Source organism: Narcine bancroftii, chromosome 4 (assembly GCF_036971445.1).
Source record: "Narcine bancroftii isolate sNarBan1 chromosome 4, sNarBan1.hap1, whole genome shotgun sequence".
Lineage (NCBI taxonomy): Eukaryota > Metazoa > Chordata > Chondrichthyes > Torpediniformes > Narcinidae > Narcine > Narcine bancroftii.
In genome coordinates, this window is record NC_091472.1 from 299,613,665 (window position 1) to 299,629,162 (window position 15,498).

Consider the following 15,498-nt stretch of genomic DNA (forward strand, 5'->3'; position numbering starts at 1 on the left):
AGGGGAAAGAGAAGCATAAGAGAATCCCTTCAGAGTCACTGAATGTCCATGGATTTACCTCCAGTGCTCCGGCAGCATCTTCAGTTGCACTGACTCCTGTTCGATCCATCGGTAACCCAAGATTCAGATCCAAACCTCTGATGCAATAAGGAATCCTTCAGCCCCAAGGCGCCACCATCTTGGGCGCAGATCCAGTGATTGCAGGATTTTTAAAAAATCACCGTCAGCTGCTTTAACATGCCATTTAAGCCGATACAGAGCCATTGGCATTAAGACCAGGAGGTAGGAACTTGCAGAGTAATGCTGTGCTCCACTCTTCTGGATCTGCACCAGTGATGACGCGATTGTTACAGCAGCTCCACCACATTCTTTTCCAACCTGTAGTTGCCTTGCATATTCTTGCAGTCTTTCTTAAAGGCACAATATTAGCCACCCTCCAGTCTTCTAGCACCTTACCCATGGTTAATGATGAATCAAATAACCCTCAATGGCCACCACAATTTCTTCCCCAGCTTCCTATAATGTCTTAGGATACATATGCAGGTCTTGGCCATTTATCTGCCTTCCTGAGCTTTAAGGCATCCAGAAACTCCTCTTCTGTGACATAGCACCATTCAAATTTTAAATTTGAAAAAATTTAGCTTACAGCAAAGTAACAGGCCATTTTGCCCAATAAACCCATACCCCCGAATTATACGCAATTAACCTACAACACCCAGTGCATTTCGAATTGTGGGAGTGATACGCTCTATCAATGACTCCAAAGACTGAGAGTGAGAAACAATAGACTTTAATACACTTTAGATTGGCCCGACTCCATGTGCTCAAATGAATGAATAGGGGTAGGGAGGTCAATTTTTATGGCCAGGTCACAAGGGGAGGAGTTACTAGGGAGCGAGTCATCAGTGGGCAGGCCAATCACTTATACACAGCAGTATATACATATCACCATATTCATCCCCTCTTTAAATCAAAACACCGCTAGGTTAAAATCCTAGAGGCTCAGCTGGTTAGGTGGTCTCCTCTGCCTCTGTGCTGATCAGCTCAGGTGGTAGTTGTGTGTCTTGAGGCTAGGGAGATAGGATTATCTCTGTAGGAGATGGGGTTTGGTTGTATGAGGGGGCAGTTATGATGGTCAGAGCAACTGGAAGGGGGTTTGGGGCATGTGGTATGGGTGCCCAGGATGTGTCACTAACCTGCACTGAATCCCTGAGGGGAGCGATGTGGGTGTAGGTAGGATCTGGGTTGGCTGGATGGGGAGTGGGTAGGGGTCTCCAGCACGCGCCAGGACCCAGACAGGGACTATGTCCTCATGGCTGTCAGGATACAGCACATAGGCATATTGAGGGGTGGCGTGCAGTAGTTGCACCTCTTCGACCAACGGCTTGGTCTTATGACCCCTCACATGTTTCCACAGCAGGACGGGTTCTGGAAATGAGAGCCAGGGAGGCTGTGTGGTTCCAGTCACCGACCTCCTGGAGAAGGAAAACGTGTTCATGTGGGGTCAAGTTGGTAACGGTGCATAGGAGGGATCGGATGGCATGGAGTGCTTCTGGTAGGACTTCCTGTCAATAGGACACTGCCAGGACTTTTGACTTAAGGGCCAGGAGGGCTGCCTTCCAAATGGTGGCATTTTCTCTCTCTACCTGGCCATTCCCCTTGGGGTGGAGCTTGTGGTCCTACTAGTGGCTATGCCTCTAGCCAACAGGTACTGCAGCAGCTCATCGCTCATGAAAGAGGACCCCCCCAATCACGATGAATATAGTTTGGGTACCCAAAGAGGGTGAATATGCTGTGGAGTGCCCTGACGATGGTGGCTGAGGTTATTTTGGGACAGGGGTTGGCAAAGGGGAATCTGGAGAACTCGTCGATGTCATTGAGGAAATAAGACATTCCTGTGGGACAAGGGAAGGAGCCCCATGAAATTGATACTGAGTTGTTCAAAGGGTCATGTGGCTTTGATGAGGTGCGACTTGTAGGACCGGAAGAATTGTGGTTTACAGTCAGAGACTTGACATCCTCGATGGAGTACGGGAGGTTCCGAGCTTATATGAAGTGGAACAGTCTCATGACTCTGGGGTGGTAGAGGTCATCGTTGAGGGACTGTAAGCAGCCAAGATGAGCGCTGGCGCACATCCCCCAGGAGAGGGCATCTTGAGGCTCATTGAGCTTGCCTGGCCAGTAAAGGATATCATAGTTATAGCTGGAGAGCTCGATTCTCCATTTCAGGATTTTATCGTTCTTGATTTAACCCGCAGTTTGGTGTTGAACATAAAAGACTACAGTTCGTTGGTCCATTAGCAGGGTAAAAAAAATTCTGGTCAGGTAATAGAAGGAGGGAGGGATGGGGGAGAGAGAGTGAGAGAGAAAAGAAAAACACATTTTCTCTAAAAGAGAGAGAGAACTGGTTTTGACAGTGACTTTTGGAGGCTGCAACAACAAGCTAGCAGCTTATTTAAACCCCATTTTGAAGACAGGTTGTGAGTTCTGAGTTCAGCCTGTTGAAAACCCTTGTGGTCCATACAAGAGAAATATCTGGCTAGAGTGTTTCACCTTAAAAAAGAGACACAAAAGAAATTCTGTGATGACATGCAAAAGAGGAGGTTATCATTTGGAAAACCCTGATGGGGCAAGTTTCTTCAGCAAGGCACTTAAGTGGCTTTTTGGAGGGTATAAGTTTGTGTGTGTCCAACGAGTAACACATCTCTCTCTGAAACCAACAATAACCTTCCTGAGCAGAATCCAATTACCTTTAAGTACCAGGGCTTGGTGAAAATTCATATATGTTAAATTCTGTGCACAGTATAAAAATTGCCTGATACTAGTGAACTTGGAGGAGTGAGGTGAGATTGGACTGTGAATCAAAGAACTTTTCTGAACTTATACACATGCACTTAGAATCAGAAGGGGGTTAAGTTAACAGTAATAAGTTAAAATATGATCCTGTTTTTATGTTTAAAGAAAATTAAGTTACTTTTGTTTAAGTAACCATTTGTCTTGGTGAATTTCTATTGCTGCTGGGTTTTGGGGTCCTCAGAGCCCCGTAACATTTGGGGGATCGTCTTTTCGGATTGAAATATTTGGAGTTTTGGGATCTTAAACTTTTGAAGTTTTTGTGAATTATTAGTAAATTGGTTTTTCCAACCTAATTTAAAGCTTGTGTGTGTGGGAAAACAGCACCAATGGATGTTAGTACATTTTTGTCACAACCATTACCTGTGGAGCTGCAGGGGAAGAGAAAAGAGCAACTGATGGTCATTGCTAAGGAATTAAAGTTGGCTGAAGTCAAACATTGGATGAGGAAAATACAAATACTGAGATTATACTGAAATATTATATAGCTGAGAGAAAATTTGTTGAGAAAGACAGCTAACTTTTTGGAGGATATAGCTTTTGAATTGCAATTGGAATTGGAAAAATTGTGGGTGGAAGAAGTAAGAGAAAAACAGAACTTTAGGTTGCAGAAACAACAAAATGAAGCAGAGGAAGCTGAAAAACAGAGAACATATGAGGCAGAGGAAACTGAAAAATGGAGGATATAAGTTAGAGGTAGGTGAAAAATGGAGGGAGGAAATTGAAAGGGATAGATGATTTCAATTAGTGGTTAAAAATTGTGATGGGGAGGTACGACGATTGAGACTGTATCTCCTGGGGAGAGGTTTTTGGCTAGAAGAAAGGTAAATCTAGTTCCTCCTTTTGATGAGGGAGATATAGATACATATTTTCAGCTTTTTGAAAAGGTTGCTGAAAACTTAAGATGGCCAAAAGAAAAATGGCCTCTTATGCTCCAAAGTGTGTTGAAGTGAAAAACACAAATTGCATACTCTAGATTGACTAGAGCATGTGGCAAATTATGAGACTGTTAAACAAGCAGTATTGAAAGCTTATGAGTTGGTTCCATAAGCATATGGACAAAAATTTAGGAGTTTGGTGAAAACATTGAACCAATCATATATGGATTTTGCTCTGGATAAATCTGTATATTTTGACCATTGGTGCACCTCAAAAGGAATAAATAATGATTTTGACAGATTAAGAGAATTGATATTAATTGAGGAAATTAAAAGGTACGTCCAAATGAGATTAATTTATACCTGGATGAGAAAGACATGGGGACGTGGCAACAAACAGCCAGGTAAGCGGATGAATATACCCTGATTCAAATTTCAGAATAGTGAGCCTTTTCAGAGGGTTAACATGGAGCAGATTAGTAAATCTGGAGAGAATGTTAGGAGAAATGATGAAGGTAAGGTGGGAAAGTACAGAACCTTTGGATTTATATGTCATTTTTTGTAAAAAAAAAACCTGGTCATGTTATTATGAATTGCTTAGCGTTGAAAAAGAGACAAGAAAAGGATGTATTACCAGAAGTGTGTACTCAGACAGTTGAATTTAAGGAGAACAGATGTTGCATACCTGGTAAGGATGATATGGATATATGTCAGAGGGCTTGGTTTCAGTAAAGGATGGAAATTCCCAGGTTCCAGTTAAGATTCTTCGAGATACTGGGGCTGCCCAGTCACTGTTGTTGGAGAATGTTTTAACTCCTGATCAAAAGACAGACACAGGGGAGACAACTTTGATTAGAGGTGTTGGAAGTGAGGTAGAGTCAATATCACTTCACAAGATAGTGTTGAATTCAGAATCAGTTAAAGGACCTGTTGTAGTAGGAATTATTTCAAAGTTACCCATGCAAGGAGACTCATTTTTATTAGGGAATGATTTGGCAGAGGATAAAGTTGGGTCAGTTTTGAGATTTACAAATAAGCCTAGTAAGGTTCAGGTTGAAGAAAATTGTACTCTAACAAGGTCTTTGTCTAAGAAAACGATGAGAGCTGAGGAAGATCCAGTTGATAGAGACTTGCCCAGAACTTCTGAAATAGTCCTGAAAGGGCAGGTTAATTGTGATAGTCAGGATTTCTCTTTGTCAAGGAAAGAGTTAATTGAGCAGCAGAGGACAGATACAGATCTTGTTGACTTAAGGGACAAAGCTGTAAATGAGGAAGAGATTAAAGAAATGGCCTGTGGATATTACTTGAAGGATGAGGTTAATGATGAAATGGAGGCCCTTTGATGCTCCTGCAAATGAAGAGTGGGTGGTGATTCATCAGGTGATCATTCCTAGAATTTACCGGAATTAAATTTTAAATTTACCCCATAGTACACGTTTGGGTGGTCATCTTTGTGTAAAGAAAACCATGAATAAGCTTTTGAGACAATTTTTCTGGCCTGGTTTGAGGAAGGATGTTGTAAATTGGTGCTGGACATGTCATCTTTTTCAATTTGTGGGAAATTTAACCAGGATCCTTCAGTAGCTCTATTGCAGCCTATTCCTGTTGTTGAGGAAACTTTCACTAGGGTTATTGTGGATTATGTGGGTCCCCTGCCTAAAACTATGTCTGGGAATCAGTACTTATTAACAATTATGTGTATGGTGTTGAGATTTACAGAAGCTGTACCATAAAGGAATATTAAAGCAAAAACAGTGGTAAAGGCTTTGGAAAGATTTTTCACAGATTTTGGATTACTTAAAGAGATCCAGAGTGATCAAGAATCTAACTTTATGTCAAGGTTGTTTCAGCAGTTGATTTGAGTTGGGAATAAAACAGATCACTTCATCTGAGTACCATCCTGAAACTCAGGGAGCTTTGGAAAGATTTCATTCTAAGGATTTATTGTCTGGAGAATGGGAAAGATTGGGACGAAGGTATTCATTTACTCTTATTTGCAACAAGAGAGGCTGTGCAAGAGTCATTAGGTTTCAGCCCTTTTGAAAATGTGTTTGGACATCAGGTTAGAGGACCTTTAATGTTAAAAGAACAGTGGGTTAATGGAGATGTACAATTGGACTTGCTGGATTAGGTTTCTAAATTTAAAGATTGGTTACAAAAAGTATGGACTTTGGCTCAAGAGAATTTAGAAATGGTCCAGGGTAAAATGAAGCATTTATTTGACAGGAAAGCTCAAGTGAGGAATTTTAAGACAGGAAGTAAGGTGTTAATTTTGTTCCCAACACATGACAATCCTTTGAGAACTAGATTTTCTGGACCGTATGTAGTTGAATCAAAATTGAATGATGTTAACTATGTTATTAACACTCCAGATCGAAGGAATAAAACTCAAGTTTGTCACATAAATATGTTGAAACCTTACTATGAAAAAAAAGGTAGTGAACAATCTGTATCTGAGGTGTTAGTTGTTGACAGGATTGAGGAAGTTATGGATCATAAGATTATGGAAACAGAATCTTGTGAGGGTAACCTTAAATAAACCATGGTTCCTGTGTGCCTGTCTAACTCCGCAATTTGGGAAAACCTGAAGGAAAAGATAGACCATCTTAAATCATAAGAACAGATGAAGTTTAAGCAGTTACTTTTGAAATATGCAAATTTGTTTCCTGATGTGTGAAAAAAGGGCATCAATGATTTATCATGATGTGAATATGGGAGAAGCAAGCCCCATAAAACAACACCCCTATAGAATAAACATGCAGAAGAGTAAAATCATGGATCAGGAGGTGGAATATATGTTGAAAAATGATATTATTAGACCTTCATACTCAGATTGGAGTTCTTTTGTTCTGATACCTAAACCAGATGGAATTGTTAGGTTTTGTGCAGATTACAGGAAAGTTAATTCAGTAACTAAAACAGATGCTTATCCTATTCCTACAATTGATGATAGTATTTATAAAATTGGGAAGTTAAATTTCTTACTAAGGTGGATTTGTTGAAGGGTTACTGGTGTGTGCCTCCAACTGAAAAAGGAAGGATTATTTCCGTTTTTATGATACCATCTGGTTTATATGAATATAATGTATTACCTTTTGGCATTAAAAATGCCCAGGCAACATTCCAAGATGATTAATTCAATAATCCAAGGTTTGGAACATACAGATGCTTATATTGATGACTTGGTCATAAAAAGTGTCACATGGGAAGAACATTTGAGGGTATTGGACAAATTGTTTGCAAGATTATCCAGAGCAAACTTAACTGTCAATTTAGCTAAAAGTGAATTTGGACATGCGACTGTAACATATTTAAGTCATGTAGTTGGTGATGGCAAAGGTGCATCTATTCAAGCTAAGGTGAATGCAATTTCTGAATTTCCTATTCCCAATGGCAAGAAAGCAGTGAGAATATTTTTCGGAATGGCAGGATATTATAGGAAATTTTGCAAAAATTTTGCTGAAGTTGCTCTTCCTTTAACCAATCTTTTGAAGAAAGGAGAGAGATTTGTGTGGACTAAAGTTTGTCAGAAAATTTAAAGGGGATGCTATGCCTGTTTTAAAATCTCCTGATTTTGACAGACCATTTTCTTTAGCAGTGGATGCCAGTGAGGGGGAAGCAGGTGCAGTTTTATTACAAAAAACATAATGGAATTGACCATCCAGTTGCCTACTTTTCAAAAAAAAATTCAATGTTCATCAAAGGAACTATTCCACTATTGAGAAGGAATGGCTATTTATAATACTTGCTCTGTAGAATTTTGATCTGTATCTGGGTACCACTCTTGAACCAGTTGCGATATTTACTGAGCACAATCCTCTGATGTTTTTGAATAAAATGAAGAATAAAAACAGAAGATTGTTAAACTGGAGTTTAAATTTTGAAGACAGGTTGTGAGTTCTGAGTTCAGCTTGCTGAAAACCCTTGTGGTCCATACAAGAGAAATAGCTGGTTAGAGTGTCTCACCTGAAATAAAGGAAACAAAAGGAATTCTGTGGTGACCTGCAGAAGAAGAGGTTATCATTTGAAAAACCCTGATGGGGCAAGTTTCTTCAGCAAGACATTGAAGTGGCTGTTTGGAGGGTATAAGTTTGTGTATGTCCAATGAGCAACACATCTCTCTCTGAAATCAACAAGAACCTTCCTAAGCGGTAACCAATTACCTTTAAGTGCCAGAGCTTGGTGAAAATTCATATATGTTAAATTCTGTGCACAGTATAAGAATTGCCTGATACTAGTGAACTTGGAGGAGTGAGAAGTGAGAATGGACTGTGAATCAAGGAATTTTTCTGAACTTATAAACATTACATACACGTGCACTTAGAATTAAGGAGGTTAAGCTAGGTTAAGTTAACAGTCATAAGTTAAAGTTTGATCCTGTTTTTATGTTTAACAAAAATTAAAAATGACTTCTGTTTAAGTAACCATTTGTCTTGGTGAATTTCTATTGCTGCTGAGTTTTGGGGTCTTCTGGGCCTATAACAGTATCGTGAGTACGCATCGTTCACCCGGGGTCAGTAGATATTGCGGAGTTCAGCCATGGCCTCTGGGTACGTTGTGCAGTTTCTGATCGCCTGGTACGCTTGATGGCCCCTCTTGCTTGCAGGGCCTTGAGTTTTTTCTCATCTGAGTCCACCAGGTCCATTGTGACTTCCAGACAGTTCAAAAAGCACGCGATCCACTACTTGTTCTGCTCAGCCACTCCAGGCACCTGTAGATCGATCTCTAGCCTGTCGGGTCTCAGCAGCTTGTCCAACCCGTGTGGAAAATTAAAGTGTATTAAATTGATATGCTCTACCAATGAGTCCAAAGACTGAGAGTGAGAAATGATAGGTTTTAATACACTTTAGATTTTAGCTGGTCTGACTCCATGTGCTCGAATGAATAGATAGGGGGAGGGAGGTCAATCTTTATGGCCAGATCACAAGTGGAGGAGTTACTAGGGAGTGAGTCATCAGTGGGCGGGCCAGCCACTCATACACAGCAATATATACATTTCACCTCAGGGAGGAAACCAAAGCCCCCGGGAAAAGCCACGCAGATACAGGGAGAACGTACCAACTCCTTACACACACTGTGGGACTTGAATCTCGGTCCCAATTGCTGGTTCTGTAATAGCGTTGCGCTAACTCCTATGCTAACTGTGCCACCCTTCTTCTTCACAGTAAATGCAAATGAAAATTATTCAGTGTGGACCTTGCCCATCTCCTGGGACTAAACAAACAGTGATTTTTTTTAGGGACCCTATTCTCTCCCTTGTTAGTCTTTTATTCTTATTCTATTTGCAGAATCTTTCAAGAGATTCTTATCTGCCAAAGCTACGAAAACTCTCCTTTTTGCCCTCGTATGTTTCCCTTGTATGCACTCCTACGTCCCTCATACCCCTCTGGGGGAATCACTTGAGCTTTGCTGTTTATACCTAACATATATCTTTTCTCAATATCTTGTCATCTAGGATTCTTTACTCTTGCTCTTCAGTTTAGCCGGAACATATTGTTCCTGAGCTTCAGAGCCTCACTTTTAAAAGAGTCCCACTTTTGAAACACTAATTTTTGCTATGACTAGAGGACTTGCAATATAATCCCAACAGAATTATCACCCTCATCTTATTCCTCACTTCCACCCATTTTACCTCACTGGTCAATCCCCAGGAATATCCTCCTAAGTACTACTGTGATTTATTCCTTCACCAAAGCACAACTCTGCCTCCTCTCTTATATCCACATCTAACTGCCTTGTTGTACCCCCATACATTGAGCTGTTAATCCTGTTCCTCCTTCAGCCACGTTTCTGTGATAGCTATAATATCACCAAGAACCTATCCATGTCCTTTGTTCTTCTGCTTTATTGGTTTGGCCTTTTGCATTGAAATAAATACAATTAAGTCCATCAGTTTTTCACTGCTTCTTTTCATGTTCCTGTTTGTCCTTCCTACTGAACTTGCTCTCTTCAACTTCTGTATTTGCCTCAATCTTCTCCTGTGCCACACTACTGATCTCCCAGCCAGGTTACTGGTCCCTCTCCACTTCAGGTGCAATTATTTTGTCTGCTCTAAAAGGGATAACAATGGCCTGGGAATCCAAATTCTACCCACATGCAACATCTTCTCATTCCTATCTTATTCTTACTCTCACAGCACACAATATTTTTGCAATTGAATTTCTTTGATAAAATATTTCAATGAAAAATATGAGCAATATTTTGAGAATAGAACAAGAAAGCAAAAGCAGGTGACCCATTACCATTTACATAACTATAGAACCCAGAAAGAAGGAGGTGGCGGCCCCGGTCCGGGCAGAAGCGAGGGGGAGGCGGTGGCCCCGGCCTCAGCAGAGTGAAGCAGGCGGAGGCCCCGGTCCGGGAACAGGGAAGGCGGCGGCGGCCCCGGCCCCAGTCCGAGCAGAAGGTAGGTGGCGGCGGCCCCGATCCGGGCAAAAGCAAGGGGGAGGCGGCGGCCCCGGCCTCGGAAGAGTCAATCAGTTTACCTATCTCGGCTGCACCATTTCATCGGATGCAAGGATCAACAACGAGATAGACCACAGACTCGTCAAGGCAAATAGCGCCTTTGGAAGACTACACCAAAGAGTCTGGAAAAACAACCAACTGAAAAACCTCACAAAGATTAGCGTATACAGAGCTGTTGTCATACCCACACTCCTGTTAGGCTCCGAATCATGGGTCTTCACCTACAGCTCCTAGAACGCTTCTATCAGCGTTGTCTCTGCTCCATCGTCAACATTCATTGGAGCCGACAGCATCGAATCCACGCTGCTGAAGATCAAATTGCGCTGGGTAGGTCACGTCTCCAGAATGGAGGACCATCGCCTTCCCAAGATCGTGTTATATGGCAAGCTCTCCACTGGCCACCGAGACAGAGGTGCACCAAAGAAGAGGTACAAGGACTGCCTAAAGAAATCTCTTGGTGCCTGCCCCATTGACCACTGCCAGTGGGCTGATCTCGCCTGAAACCGTGCATCTTGGCGCCTCACAGTTCGGCAGGCAGCAACCTCCTTTGAAGAAGACCGCAGAGCCCACCTCACTGACAAAAGACAAGGGAGGAAAAACCCAACACCCAACCCCAATCGACCAATTTTCCCTTGCAACCGCTGCAACCGTGTCTGCCTGTCCCGCATCGGACTTGTCAGCCACAAACGAGCCTGCAGCTGACGTGGACATTACCCCTCCATAAATCTTCGTCCGCGAAGCCAAGCCAAAGAAAGAAAAGAACCCACTCCTACCCCCAACAACAGTAAGTGCACATTCCCCCTTTAAGCTCTTACGGGAAATGTAGGTTCTTCAAATTAATGCAGCTTTTCTTTTAAGATACTGTGACTGAATGAATAATCTTACCCTAAAATAAGAAGCCACAGTTTGTCTTTTCATGTTTGTTGTTTCTTCAGGATGTCGAATAACTTCCATTGTATCAACCTGGTTACAACAGGGCAGAAAAAATATCAGGAAAATGTAAATTGAAAGAAGATAACCTCCCAGTACTACTACTTGCAGACAGGGCAATAAAATTAACAATGCAAAAATGCAGAGAATCATCAATTGAGAGTCAATAAAAATAAAAGAAATCAAAGGGTACTAGCTTAGAGGCACACTGTGTATATTAAAGCAGAACTCAATTCATATTTTTACTATTAAACCAACATAAAATTTGCCCTTAATATAAAATTCTGTCTTCAAAGTAGCCATATTAACCACACTCTATTAACATTTTGATGATGTTATATTTTCAAACAATGTATTTCATCAAATCCAATGAAGCACTAAAATGAATGGCTTCAGATTACATTATCATCATAAATACTGGTCTGCATTTCTGTTCACTTTGCAAATATATTTAGAACATGTGTTTGCTTTAGTGTATAATTTATTGTTATATCCTTTGATCTAGGCAAAAGAATGTAATTTAGTCTACTTGTGAACTAATGACCTTTTTTCAAGTAATTTTCAAACTACGAATACTCATGAATGTCCTAAGTGATGAGGACATTACCTGCTTAAACACAACTTAGAAATGTTTCCTTTCAACTTTGGAGACTTCACAATACTTTCTTAAAGTTGTAACAACACCCTAAACTACAAATTAATTATACCGTAATCCATCTTGTGACCTCTTGTATGGCAGATTTCACAAGACGGACCAAATCGAGGAAAATTTCAACATACTCCACACCTGAGAGGTCACGTGATGAGGAGAGAGCAGGAGGCAGAATCTCAGAGTTCCAAAGATAGAATGAAAATTAATGAAAGAAAATTTCCAATAGAATGATCTGAATACAATTAGAGGACGTGGGAACACGCCGAGCATAAAAAAGACGAAAAAGGGCAAGTCCATGTCAAAAGAAAACGGTAACGTTTGAGGCTGAAGATCAATGTGGAGGAACCTTGTGCGAGGAAAATGACGGGGCTGCGTTGCGTTGAGGCCTGCTGAAAGAATGGCCACTTCAAATGAGCAGCCCGCTAAGCAGAGGCACCCAGTCCTTAAAGAAGACATCACTCCAGGCCATCGGACAGTGGCAGCAAGTCCTGGATCGAGCGTTGGAGGGAGGGAGTGAGAGAAAGATCTGGTTCCCCCCCTCCCCCCACAGTGTGAGCTTCACAGCGAGCGGCTCGGTGGCATGCGAGATCCAAGCGACAGGTGCGAGGATTGTGATCTGGGGAAGCAGAGTGCCGCTGAGATGGATGCAGGCCAGCGCACAAAGAGGTTACCAGACCTGACCCCAAGGAAAGCGTCGCTTACCTGGGTCTCAGTGGCGGGTCTAGCCCCAGATCAAGTGGAGTGGTGGGACGGGAGTAGCCAGGCAGCATCAGGCCTGACATGAAGATGAGCCCTGGCGGCAGATCCAGCCACAGGTCAGGGGATCTGTGAGTGAGGTGGTTTCAGGCAGCGTGAGTTCCAGTGGAGGGTCCAGCATTGGATCGGCAGAAGAGAGAGGCAGCAGCGAATGCAAAGAGGTTGGGAACTGTGGTGAGATCCCAGGCAGCAATGGACCTGGAGCAAGGTGCTCCCGAGGAGCCTTGAGCTCATGAGGAAAGCCTCAGTGAGGCAAACCACAAAGGGAGGCTGAGAGCCCTCAATGCCTTATATCATTAAAGAAAATACTGCTACAACAACCCCTGGAGCAATGGCTAAAAGTATAATATTTGCAAGTTTCAATGTTAATGGTCTGAACACAATGGCCAGGAGAAAAAGAGTCTTGGCACACATCAAGAAAGTGGGAGTGGTCCTGGCCTTCGTCCAAGAAACTCATTTAACAAAACAAGAGCATCCAAAGTTAAGGAGAGGGTGGGTGGGCCAGGTACTGGCCTCTTGGTTTGATTTGAAAACAAGGGGTGTGGTAATTCTGATCGGGAAAAGTGTTCCAGTGGGAGTGCAGAGTGTGAGAACAGATAAAACCAGTAAATTAATAATGGTACACTGTCATATATACTCAGAATCCTAGACTCTAATGAATTTATATGCCCCCAACATGGATGATGAAAAATTTATGCACGATATTTTCCTGAGATTGGCAGAAGCAAAAGAGAATATTCTAATTGGGGGAGATTTTAATTTTTGTCTGGACCTTGTTTTGGATAAGTTAACAAAAATAGTGAAAACAAAGATGACACATACTGCTATTGGTGGCATGAAGGAGCTGTATCTGATAGAAGTGTGGAGGCAGAAGCATCCGAGGGAAAGGGACTATTCCTTCTACTCAAAGCAATACGACTCCTACTTTAGAATAGATTTTTTCCTGGCTTCAGCCCATATTCGCTGAGTACATGGCAAGGCTACTCTCAGATCATTCACCTTTAGTAGTCAAGATTGAAATGCCGGATAAGCAGGAAATGGTACATAGATGGCGTCTTAATGCATTACTGTTAAAGAAGCCGGAGATTCATAACTTTATTAGAGCACAGGTAGATCTATTCTGTGAAGCCAACTGTGCCTCCACTCCAGATAAATTCCTTTTATGGGAGACCCTCAAAGCATATTTGAGGGGTCAAATAAGCAGATATACTAAAACAATAAAGAAAGAATATGAGAAGAATGTGAGTGAATTGAAACAAGAAATCAGTCGTTTAGTAAAGGACTTTCAAAAGTCAGGCTCAGAAGATCAAAACAGAGTCATAACGAACAAAAAGTTGAAGTACAATACACTCCCAATATATATCGAAAAGGCCATACTACGGTCCAAGCAAAAATATTATTAATTGGGGGAGAGAGCTCATAAGGTCCTGGCATGGGAATTGAGTACAGAACAAGCCTCAAGAATGATCAATGCAATACAAAGGGGGGATGGCAGGGTATCTTATAACCAAAGGACATCAATGGAATTTTATGAAGGTTTACATAAATCAGAATTGGAAGGGAGGTCCAATAAAATGGTTGAATTCCTGTCAAAGATAGAGGTGCCAAACTTGGATCCAGGACAGGAAGACTTAGATGGTCCCTTCATGGAAGAGAAAATAGTGAGTGCATTGAACTTGTTACAAACCAACGAGTCTCCAGGGGAGGATGGGTTTCTGGCTGAGCTCTATAGGGAATTTAAAGATTTGTTAATACCTCTTTACATGGAGGTGATAGACCAGACAATGGAGATTCATAGACTCCTAGAAACTTTCTCGACAGCAATCATCACAATTATTTTGAAAAATGATAAGGACCCATTAAAGCCATCCTCTTATAGACCTATTTCGCTATTAAATACAGATTATAAAATAATCACCAAAGCCTTGGCAAATAGATTGGCGAAGTATTTGCCAAAACTAATTAACAAAGATCAAGTGGGCTTTGTACCAAAAAGACAGGTGGTAGATAACTACTAAGCATAATCTACTGGCACAAACTAGAAATGAAAGGGGTCTCACCATGGCTCGATGCAGAAAAGACATTTGATAGATTAGAGTGAGACTTTTTATTTAAATTCCTGGAGAAAATTTGGCTAAGGCCAACTTTTATTAATTGGGTAAGGGCGCTATATTATGTGCCCAAGCCAAAAGTTGTGACCAACGGGCAGATTTCTTCTAATAGACTCGGGGAGTCCTGATAGGAACTCTCTGCTGGGTGAGGTCCCTTTTGACGTAACACAAGGAGCTACCACTCTGGCTATAGTCCAGGAACGTCTGTCTGCTTACTATGCAGTGCCACGGAATGTGGTGCTTGCTTGACACCAGTTGCTGACTAGACGGCAAAAATCCAGGGAAAGTGATGCTGCCTATGCACTGGCCCTCGACTCACTGGCAAATGAATGTGATGTCAAGGCAGTCAATGTGCAACAACACCGCAATGCCTTGAAGCTCGATGCTTTAGTCAACGGGATTGACTCCAGTTACATCCGACAGAGGCAGCTAGAGACGAAGCCCTTAACCTACAACTGGGCAGTCACTCTAGCCAAAACACTGAGAAGTGCCATGCGGACCAGTGAAATCCTAGAAACTGAAAGGGAAACATCTAGGAGTACTGGAACCCCAAAGGAAATAAAAAGGTGAATGCCTGAAAAATGCTACTTCTGTGATAAGAGCTGGCACCCCAGACAGAAGTGCCTGGCTCAATTTGCTACCTGCAGCTATTGTGGGAAACTCGGCCACTTTGCTAAAGCGCTTAAGGCGAAAAGTACTCCCACTGATAAGAAGAAGAAGAGAAGCACCAAGAAAATGTGTCCTGGAGCTGCAGGAATGGAAGACAACTGTGAAAAGGGGGAATCTTCAGACGAGCAGGCTGAATCGACTTCAAGTGACGGTGAGGTGAGATCCCCTGTGATAGCTCAATTGA

At 42.0% G+C, this 15,498-nt stretch overlaps 1 protein-coding gene across 22 annotated transcripts in view; it reads right to left on the bottom strand.

The window, feature by feature from the left end:
* LOC138762153 (myosin-IIIb-like) overlaps window positions 1-15,498 on the bottom strand; it is a 550,501-nt gene that overhangs the window by 274,592 nt on the left and 260,411 nt on the right. For 20 of the 22 annotated variants that reach the window (XR_011356778.1, XR_011356777.1, XM_069935663.1 and 17 more), the window contains one exon: window positions 11,082-11,159. Coding sequence is in view for 18 of the 22 variants with exons in the window: in XM_069935663.1 (XP_069791764.1) it covers window positions 11,082-11,159 (78 nt within the window). In the remaining 4 variants the exon portion in view is untranslated. Of the gene's footprint in view, window positions 1-4,422; window positions 4,548-11,081; window positions 11,160-15,498 lie in introns of those variants that run through there. The other 2 variants (XM_069935666.1, XM_069935668.1) reach the window with 2 other exon arrangements.